Source organism: Saccostrea cucullata, unplaced genomic scaffold (assembly GCF_032062105.1).
Source record: "Saccostrea cucullata isolate Sc308-1 unplaced genomic scaffold, CSIRO_AGI_Scuc_v1 ctg1652, whole genome shotgun sequence".
NCBI classification, from domain to species: domain Eukaryota; kingdom Metazoa; phylum Mollusca; class Bivalvia; order Ostreida; family Ostreidae; genus Saccostrea; species Saccostrea cuccullata.
Window position 1 is genome coordinate 167 of NW_026939139.1, and position 11,477 is coordinate 11,643.

The window sequence follows — 11,477 nt, forward strand, 5'->3', positions numbered from 1 at the left end:
TCTTTTTCTTAAGAGTGTATAACAAAGATTAAGATTGTTTACATATATATTTTTATTTCAAAATATTAAATGCATTTTCAAACAAATATTGTGACAGTCTAATCAAAGATTTCTGTGTAGTTATTCAAAGCAATGCAAACGTTTTCACAGACAAAAACATTTGCATGTTTTTCTTTGGCATTTCTAAAAAGAAACTGTTTTTTTCTTCACTATTCTTAAGTTTCTAAGTAGTAAAATTTGACCTCAGTATTGAGAAATTATTTCCTAAATAGTCACGTATGGAAGAGGAATCTAAGCAATACGAATGTATTGAATAAAAAAAGAATATTTCACTTTTTACTTTCAAAATAATGTCATAAGTTGAGTTCATGATTATAATTATAAACAATATTTAATTACACTGTACTTAATTTCAGTTCAGGTTAAATATATATGTTAGAAACTCTTATATTTACAAAAAGCATAGATCGATATTAAGATTTTTAAGTTTTAGATTAATAGAAAATAACAAAGGTTAACTTACCACCCATATTTTCATTAAAAAGAAGACAGTGGTAAAAACCTTTACGAGAACTCTCTGATTTGTAGTCAGCTTCTACTGTAACTGGATTTGAACTCTGAACTTTTAAAGCTACATATTCACTTTTTACTTTACAGTTGAAAAGAAAAGTGCTGTTCACTTTCACATATGCATCACAGGGATAAACTGTAACTTCTGCTCCCACAAGCAATTCACCATCAAATGCTGGGGTCGCAATGCAGTTACACGGTTTATTTATCTTTTCAAAGTCAATATAAACTTGTGTTCCATTTTTTGTTGTTCCATCACAGCTAGTTACCTTTGGATTGGGCTCTTGAAAAAGAGAAATGATGGATTTTAAAATAATATTGCACGTACGTATGTGTTTTCATAAATTGTTTTGGGTATAAATACCAGTTGTATTTTTTTTTTTTTTGATAAATTGAACTAGACAATTCAAATTAAAGATGATAAATAAAAAGTTAATGTTAAATTTTAACTCTGTAATTTGGCTAAAGCATGCTCTTAATAATCTTTGATATATGTGATAAATCTCTTTTGGGGAAAATATGGAAAACCGACTTCTTTGGGCTTGAGAATAGAGTTCCTTATGTATCAAATATTATTAACTTAAAAAATACATACTGTAGATTCCTAATAAAACGCAAGGAATTAATTTCCACGTAAATTCGCGAGAAGCTTCACTCGCAAAAATTTTACTCGCTTTTATTTTTATAGTGCTGAAATATATGGAAAATCCATTGAGCAACTGTCCATTCTGTTAATACATGTAATAATTCTCGAGATTTGACGTTTAAAAGCTAGTTGGCGATAAAAAGTACCCGTGAGAAATAAGAAATCTACAGTTATATCCATATATATCTTTATATTATATAAATGTAATTACTCACTGTTCTGTGGACAGCTTCCTAAAAATAAGATTTAAGAAAGGAATTCTTTTAACTATACTTTCATTAAACTTAAATTTCATATTTGATTCATTCTTATATTTCTAAGTACATACTTGGAATATTCTTGTGACACACAGTGCTTGTCATAATATGGCATCATCCAATACACATTTTGGGATAGTAAGTACCCAAATAATTACATATGAAGCCATCAACATCTTTGTAATAAAGTTATAATTAGCAAGGGAATGACAAACTGTTATTTGTTTTTGACCAAATATACAAGTATAATCAAAGCTGTTGTAAAAAAATGACATTTTATTCTTCCGGATTCACTATTTTTTAGATTGCCAAAATTACAAAGAAACAACAAAAACTCTACATGTATAACACAATCTTTCAACCACAAGCAACAGAAACAAGAGATAATAACAGACTCTACATTCTGAAAGTTGTTAAAAATAAACAGGGGAATGTCAGCAATGAATTATTACATGATGTATGTCACTGTATTGTATCAATATTGTCGACATTGTTGTTATGTGTAATACATTGTTCCTTATTCAACTAGCATGCTACTGTAACGTGTTAAGCTATTTCGATAAAATATCTCAGTATTTTATTCTATTTTTTAGCTTACATCAATCACATCGTCTTTATCGCCAGTGTTTTGTTGATAATATCAATAAAGAAATAAAAACAATGTAGACGGTGTAAACATTATCTGGTGTTAACACTGTCTACATTGCGATGTCGACAATATCGATTTGATAAAAAGAAATAGACATGATTGGATTAACTCACCGAAAACTTTTAAGAAAAGCCCGATAGTAATAAAAACGCTTAGATACTCCATTTCATCTTGGGGCAACCAGGAAGAAAACAAATCATTAACGACAGCAGGATATATTTCAGATCGGTTTTTAAAAGTTAAAAATAGGTAGGTTATTTTCAAACTGAGCAACCATGCGGAAAACTGAAGTGTGAAATCCGATTTGTACAAAATGCAGACATTTCAAGAGACGAGAAGTCGTAGATCGGCGAATTTTCATCTCTTTAAATATTTGCAGTATAGAAAAGGTGACATTTTCCATCAAATAAAAAATGTATTGAAGGGTACACAATTATACGGTTTTGGTCTAAAGATGAAATGATGAGTACATGTGTAACACAAAGCAGATTTAAATTATACACACCTCAATCAATAAGGAATGCATGTAGACAATGGGCGAATTTAACGACAAACAGACAATAAGTTGTTATAATAAAATGTATAAATCTTGCTAATATATGAAGTATAAACTTAAAATGAAATATGTTAGAAACAAAATGGTATTTGTAGTCAGTAACTTTTAAAAAAAAAACTATATGTATTCATTTAATGTTTAAAAAGCCTTAAAAATGGGCGAAAATACTTTAAGCACAGAATTCTTGTGAAGAAAAGACTGTAATAGTAAGGACACGACTTGGAATTAAGATTAATTGTTTTGTGTATGACAATTAAATAAAATTCCTAAAAAATTAAGAGGGAGAGAGAGGGTTTGTTAAAATGCTGAAAACTGAGAGAAACTAACTGACGATCATACTTTTCATCTTTCTGATTTTTAAGAAAATTCGTTCCATGAGTTAAAAAATGATATTTTTTAATTTGATAAACACCGCTTCTAAAATGCGCTTTTGCACATTGTATTGAAATTCTTCTTCTACAAATGTTTAAAATTTGTTATATGTAAGATTTAGAGTTTTGTAAAAGAGTTGCATACAGTTCTCAGCATTGTTTCTTTGTTGCTTATTAAGTTTAAAAATTCAGCATAGATCAATTTCATTATCGGTATTACAAGTTGGAGTGAGATTTCGAAGAATTAAAAACATGTTAAATTTGAGTATACAATTACGTTGTTTTTCCAGAAGTAAAATTGAAGCCAACTTCTTTTAGGCATTGGAAGGCATTGTTGTCCCATTACTGTACCGTTCTCAGTATCCCCTACATGTTTAGAAGAATGGTAAGGAGGGTTATCTGGTAAACCATTTTGGTTTGCGTTATTTCTATATTTTGCACTATTTCCTGCATTTAAAGGTTTCTCTCTACGTATTTACCTTGTCCTAAAAAGGACAAATTTCATCCTGATACAGTGTGCTCTAATAAATTATAAATCTATGTAAATAGATGTAAGGAAATAAAATTACAAGTACATATTTACCTAAAATGCGGTAAAAACAAGAATGATAAGAAAAAGGAGAAGCAGGCCACCTGGAAACTATGCATGCATGAGCAATCTGTACCTAGATGTAAAATTATATTCGCTAACTCTTACTGGAAATAAACCAAATTAGATCAAATGTCAATGCTTCATGAAATTTAAAAAAATATGGCTAATTATTTTAGGTTCAAAAGAAGGAGAATATTCCCTTACAGTGCAGTAATACATGTAAGTTTTTGTGCTGGACTAGGTCGTTTGAGGGAACAATAGACTAAATTCAACAGACTAGTACATGTATGACAGAAAGTTTTGACGATTCTCAATTCATTAAGAAGTTTTATATAGGAAAACGAACATTCGAAAGCCTTGTAATTGTTTTGATCTGGCCAATTACTGAACTGCCAATGGAAAAAAAGTTTTTGCAAGCTACTAGCTAGTGGCTTTAGAATACAATTTTCTTCGAGAGCTATAGTGGTTCAAAAGCAAGTTGCTATTACAATGTACTGTTAGTTAAATTTGGTGTGCGTTCACATGCGGAAATTAAAAATATATTAAGAGTTAAATTGCACACATACAATAAAAAATGCATTGGCCTCTGGTCTGATTAGATTCAGTTTTTACTCCTGTGTATATTTACACAAATGTAAGTAAAATTTTGATCATATTCAATTACGTTCACATGCTCAAATTTACACCCAGCCGCCAATTTTGCAGGTATGAGAAATTTGCACATAGACATCTGGTTTCCGATCCGAAATCTGCTACACGACGTTACAGATTTTCGATCGGTAGCCAGTGGCTAGCAATTAGAGAAAACATGAGAAAAACAGCCCATGTGAACAGATTTTAAAGGTATAATAGAAAAGCATTGTCATACATTTAAACTTTATTAGGTTTAGCTAAACTTTACTGAAAAGAAATTTACACAATAATTTATTCTCAGCGGAAGGTGACATTGTCAAGGATTCGCCATTTGAGATGTTCGTTGATGTTTCTTCAAATAATAGCATTTTTGTGCTTTGTAATTCAGAGGCACTTGGTTCTGTGCATCGAACCTCTACATCTCCAATTCGCTTATCCCCTATATTTTGTTCTGAGTAAATGAAGGGAAAAGGTATAAAAAAAAAAAAGCATGATGACTATATTGGCTAATTTTGAAATATTAAAATAATGTAGAAAAACGTAAAATTATACATGAAGAAAGGAAAATATGTTATGGATTATATATTTTAAAAGATACAAAATATATGTTTTAATTATATTTTGATATTCATCTGAATTTTGAAATTCGAGACAATGACAAAACTGCCCAGTCTGGCCAGGTGAATTATCCTGTGCTAGCGCTGAAACTAAAATACCTAATGATAATAGTCCGGCTTTTGTTGGGCAAGTATAAGCAAAGCCCTTTATCTTTATAGCCGTTAGACAGGAGGTTATAGTAACTTCATTTGATTTTACAAAAAGTCTTCTGGATAATTGAGGGATAACATTAGACATGTACATGGGCTGTTCATATTTCGAAAGTTTACGTAAACAGATGTACCATTATTTACGGATCCATCACACGCTGATATCGTGCTATCTAGATGTTAGAAAAATATGAAATGAAAACGACCTCTTTTTTAACAAATAAAAACAAAAACCATGAAGTACATATAAAATATTAGACTGACTCGAACAAAATCATACTCACTCGTATTCAAAGTTATTGGACACTATCATATGAAAAAAATAATCTTTTTGTTAATGAATTAAATATGAGTATAATATGAGTATGTCATTCATAAAATGAAAAAAAAAATATTTTTTTTCAAATTTAAGATGTTACTCGAAAGAGGCACGTATTATGGAAAATATTTTCTCAAGTTTATCAACGCTGATGAAAAACTCCATCTTAATAGTTTTTAACCCCGAATGTAGACATGGGAAACCTATTCTTGCATTATGGATACAAATAGAAAATTTATTATAATTGTTTAAAGGTATTCATGCGAAAGATTTATGAAGTTCAAAGGCCATTTCAAAGGCCATTTCAAAGGGTACCTTTAAAAACTGTGACTAGATCCAGCTACAAACATGAATTCCTTTTAAGGAAAGATCAGCATCGGAAGTTAATTGATAGCATCATTTGTTCTTCCTAAAAGTACATTTGTATACATTTAGTTGGCTGCAAAATTAGATTGTGTTTTTGTATTTCAATTGGCTTAAATCATATTTGTAAGATTCGATTTTCAAGTATGTACATTTTCTTAAAGGAAAAAAATTGAATTTGAGGAATTTGTAAACCTTCTGTGATGTTCAAAAAACTGCCCTTCTGAAACCATTATTATTAATCTCTACAAAATTTTTCACTTTAAATCCAATTTTTGTGCAAATTTGAAAAAAAATTAAAAACTACGCGGTGAACTCTTTTCATTTAATTCATTTAAATATGACCCATGTTATTATTTTCAAATTTTTTGACAAAGGTCTGTTTGTATCATCTGTCCTTAAATATCAAAAATTAGAAGAATTGTAATTGAAAGGTACTTATTAACATAATTTTAAGTAGACAGAAGCTGTAATATAGATTAGTTTGAACATATAATATTATAATGCATTGTACATGTAATAAGGAACATGAAAGTGAAAACGTTTTTTTGCGATGGGATGAGAGCTATGAACTCACAAGCAAATATCATTGTAAGAAAAAAGAATCCTGAACAACCCTTGCAGCACATTTGCTTATACAGGGTGTTTCACAATACACTGAACCAAATTTCTAAGTGTTCACCTAACATTTTTTAAGTTTTAAAGAAAAAATGCAAACAATTAATAATTTCGTTAATTCATGCTTAATAATGCATATCTCAGTTCAATGTTGCGTAAATTTCATGTAAGTATCTCGTAAGAATTTTAAGCTAAGTGTCAGGGAAATGATGTACCCTCAAAATGAAAACTCACACAAAGATATTTCTTTGGAGTAAGACCACCATTCGCTCTTTTATTGCAAGAAATACTCTACTGTTGGATACAATGTACCCCTGAATATGAGATTGACCCATCTGCTGCCACACCTACTGCCTAGATTTTTCCAAACCGTTGAAATTGAGTAGAAGGGGGGGGGGGCTTAAAATTACTTACCGTATAAGTGGAAATTTTAGCGAGACGCAAATTTAGCGATTTGTCCTTAAAAACTGGCATTTTATTTTTAGCGAGATGTAATTTTAGCGATTTTAAAATGTTCATTAAAGAACCTATTACAAATAAAACGCAATTAATTTTTAGCGATATCAAATTTTAGCGATCTCAGTACCCTCGCTAATAATGCCAAAATTAAATCCTCGCTCAAACTTCTACTTATACGGTATAAAAATCAAGAATGTGTTCAATGGGGTTCAGATCTGGAGATCTGAAGATGCATCATCACACAGAGGTTTTTGGGTCAATATCCTTGGACGTTTATCACGTAAGGACATCGCTTTAAGGATGATTCAGAGTACATGAGCTGATATAAGACTGTCACAAGCACCGATTTCTTTTTCATACGATATCATTTTCATACGATTGAATTCTTTTGTTTTTATGTTTCTAACATTGTTTCAGGACAATTTAACTGTCTTTAAATCTGGTGTGACGCAAAATTTTGACCTCAGACGAAGAACAAAGTCACTTCCGGTTTGGTTAAATTTTGTCAAAAACTTTCAAATTGTGATAAATTGGCGATGAAAAAGACGCACAGCCTATCAAAAAATGTGTTTACATGGGTTTTGATACGGATTGTTAATTCTTAAAAGTAATATCAAGTACAACTAAACACTGAAATAAAAGTTAGTAAAACGTGGTGCGAGGATGGTCCAGATATCAACATTCTAACGGCTCTCCCTTCTTTCTCAATGGTCATTTTGCCAATGTTTTGTGTTTTTAGTGAAACCGGTCTTTAAATTTTGATAATGATCACAGAAATTTACTAATTACACAAAACATGTGCCACAAAGTAAGGATTTATTGTTTTTAAGGTTAGTCATGGATCATTGGTTTTCATCGGTGATATTTATTTTTCTTTCTACAATTGTTGAGAGGACTGATTTGTTGTAATAATTTGAAAATATCATACCATTCCATAGAGTAGGTTTTTAATAAGTACATTTATAAAAGTGAACACTTAGAAGTTTTGTTAAGTGTATATGTCACACATCTAAAGACAGATAGATAATTGACAACAAAAGCTACATATACATGTTATATATCATTTTAACGTAGGTCACGGGTTTGCTGACGTCATTAAAACTGGGTACGCAATTTATATGATTTGGACGACTTTCTTGTGCACATCTGATTATGACGTCACGGTGAAAAAATGGAAAAAGTCAGCTATAACTCTCTAGCTATAATTGTTGAAATTGGTAGTTTTGTGTAACAGTATTCATTAAATCATAGAAGTTATATAAAAATAATGAAGGCTCATTTCGATTCGAATGACCATCACTGAAAGTATTAGAAACTGAAAACGTTTCATTCACAGGCACCTGAAGTATGAATGATACCCCCCTTTTTTATGAAAAAAATGTAAGAGTGTATAATATCTCAAAACTATAAATTTCCCCGCCAAACACATCTATATATCGTTGTATGGAAGCAGATTATACTTTTTCTCACGTTTAAAGAATGGCCCTATTCGGTATAATAAAAATACACGTGTGTTTTTATTATACCGAATAGGGCCATTCTTTACACGTGAGAAAACGTACAATTTGCTTGCATACAACGACATATAGATGAGTTTGACGGGGAAATTTTTATATTTTTGGGGGAGGGCACTTTTTTCTCCAACCTTACTTATACTATAGGATATGTTCATTGAAAGGTTATCCCCCCCCCCCAACTTTATGTGTGAGAAAAATGTAGTGTAAAAATTGGTACTGACAGAAGTAGGTATTGAAAAAGTTCACCTCTTAATTGTAATTAACCACAGGCACGTAGAATATGACACCCTCCCTCCTTTCCATTTTTTACTTGCTAGTGCCGGGGATGAGTAAACTTTTTCTTATTTTTGTATTTTAACTCCACCCTATATTTGCATATTGATTTAGAGGTACTTGGACACAGATTTGAAGTTATTATTTTCTCTATTATATTACGAATTATATATTTTATCGCAAATCTCGCTCAAAAGTATACACTTTGACTTTATCAGCATTGCGTTGGATGACGACACGATTGGATTTAACAGTTTTACAATTCATTTCGGCTGTATTCAAACTATACAATACAACAAAGAATCTGATTGGTGCTTTTTTATGAGCACGCCCACTTTCTCATGGAATGTTTCCAAGATTGAACAGCTGTAGAAAACTTGTAAACAAGTGGTAGGGCCCCTTTTACAGAGCGATTCTGAGCGAAGTATTCAGAGGACCCCCTATGTAAAATCTTATTAAATTATTGTGAGTGTGGGTAACCTGTAATGATCTTCAAATAATATCTGTCCCAGGACTGGCCTTTTAAAATGATACACGTCACCAGGGGCCTATTTTTGCGATTGAAAAACATGGCCGTTTTTTCTGTTTTTTCTTCAGTATATCAAAATGATCAATAAAATTAAACGTACTTAATTTTGGTATATAAGTAATATTAATAATTTTTTAGTGAACATATAAATTATATTCGCCATTACAGTAAAAAGTGCACTGCACAAGGATTTCGTTTTTTTTAGATCGCAAGTTTAAATATTGCCATGACGACAATAAAAATAGGTATGCAGTAGCACAAACACATTTGAAACATGGTATTTTTGATACTCGTGACAACAAAACAGTAAACTTTTAATTAAATCCGATGTTTTATCACATATGAATTTATATTTTTTCAACGGGTGCTGCGGTATTAGCTGAATATGCTTTCTACGCACGTACGCGTTTTCAATTTGCACCACCGAAAATTGAAAATGCCGTGAATAGAAAATCGGCAGAATTACATGTAGAATAAAATGAAATTAGTGTTTGTCATCAAACGATGTACATGTACAGTCTGCGATAGGAATATATCACATGCTATAAAGTGATTTCATAGTTACTAAGTTAGTCTTTATTTATTTATTTTTTTTTTGTTCAAAAAGTCACCATCGGTTTTCGACCGTCACAAGGCCGTTGGACGCTTTCCAACTTACAAAGCCAAAGGATACTGCACGAGAGTGGGCGGGTCCTAATGAACCAATTAAAGCGCTTGTTTTATAGAATGCAATCCGTGATTCAAATTGTTCAATTGTCAAATCCAATAGTATCAATACTCAAGGCAACGCTATTTCGACCGCAGTGTAATACTTTCAAGCGAGATTTGCGATAATAGCATTTCACACAAAAATTAATTAAAAATCTTATTTCGTTTGAAAGATATTGAAATTTCAAATTTTTCGGCGGGTTTGATTGACATATCCTTGCACTTTCACAAATCTAATTTTATTCTTAATCCTTAGGAAAAGTGGCAATCTCGTTGTGTATACATGAAAAATATTAATACTATAATCCAGAAAATTCAGAGTAGACATGTTAGAAAGCAAAACAAACAAACAATATATTGTCAGTCCGTGCAGTTGTGGTAAGCAGACTGTGACGATTGAACGCACCCGGTGAATTCTAAATATAAACAATAACAAACTCGAGACCTTTTAACAAAAATGTGTACATAACACGAGTGTGCTCGATTTGCTAAACTCTGTACGCATCTCTTAGTTCGGAATGATGATAATTGTGAAGGTGTTTTGCTTTCTAACATTTCTACTCTGAATAAAATTATTTTTCTTGATGAAAGATTTAATATTTCTCATTAAAACACATCAAAATTGCCACTTTTCCTAAGGATTAAGAATAAAGTTAAAATTTGTGAAAGTGCAAGGATGTGTCAATCAAACCCGCCAAAAAATTTAAAGTTTTAATAACTTTTAAATGAAATAAGATTTTTAATTATTTTTTGTGTGAAATGCTATTAAAATATATAATTCGTGATATTATATAGAAAAAATGAGAAAACATTAACTTCAAATCTGTGTCCAAGTACCTTTAATCGCAATATTTACTAATCAGAGGCACAGAAAGAATGGATGGAAATCTGTAAAGGAAGAAGAATGTGTTTCAAATTTATCGATATGACTGTCTGCATCTTCTTTGATTCCCTACGCTTTAGATTGTGATCAAGTGAAGATTAAGTGAGGCAGACGTCGAGAATAAAAACAAATTTCAAACCATCTCTTTTTATGTATCAGTCGAAAATGAAAAATGTACTGAAAAACAGCGTAAAGAGATAAAAGGGTAAAATTATTAATAACATGAAATACGTATTGAAAATCAAAAAAAGGAAAAAAAAACCCCAAAAAACAGAAAGGGGTGGGTTGGGAGTTCGATACCTCAATCGCCTGTGTAAGTAACGGCATACGTTGTTGTAAGTTAATTACATGTACATATTTTATTCGCTGCATTGCTTTCCATCTTTATTCAGTAGACATTGAAAGTCTAAGAACAAAATAAAATCTGATTGTTAATCAAATGAAATTTATTTTAAATTATCGTCCCATTTACTCCTCTAAAAATCCCTTGTACGTTTTTCTCTCTCTATCCTTATACGTATAAGCATAAAATAAGATCAAGTTAAGACTTATTTTAATTATTCGCTGCCTATTTGTAAACTTGAATAAAAACATTTTCAATATATGCACTGAATGCATTAATACTTATACTCGGGGGAAATCGATTCATGAGAAGTTATTGTTGAGTGCCTTGCTGAGTTTTCTGAAGAAAAAAGATATATTGGATTGGGGGTGTTAGTTTTCCTTGACTTCTAAATGATCTTCATACCTACGACTTTCCAAACAGA

The 11,477-nt window shown here is 31.0% G+C and overlaps 1 protein-coding gene across 1 annotated transcript; it reads right to left on the reverse strand.

Annotated features, from left to right (window-relative positions):
• Positions 1-523: 523 nt before the first annotated feature.
• On the reverse strand, positions 524-2,315 carry LOC134252314 (uncharacterized; the record flags this gene model as incomplete). The annotated part of the gene is made up of 3 exons (XM_062734755.1): positions 2,236-2,315; positions 1,432-1,449; positions 524-853 (listed from the first exon to the last, which is right to left on the reverse strand). Coding segments are annotated over exons 1-3 (400 nt in total), but the record flags the coding sequence as incomplete, so codon positions are not given.
• Between the last annotated feature and the right edge of the window lie 9,162 nt (positions 2,316-11,477).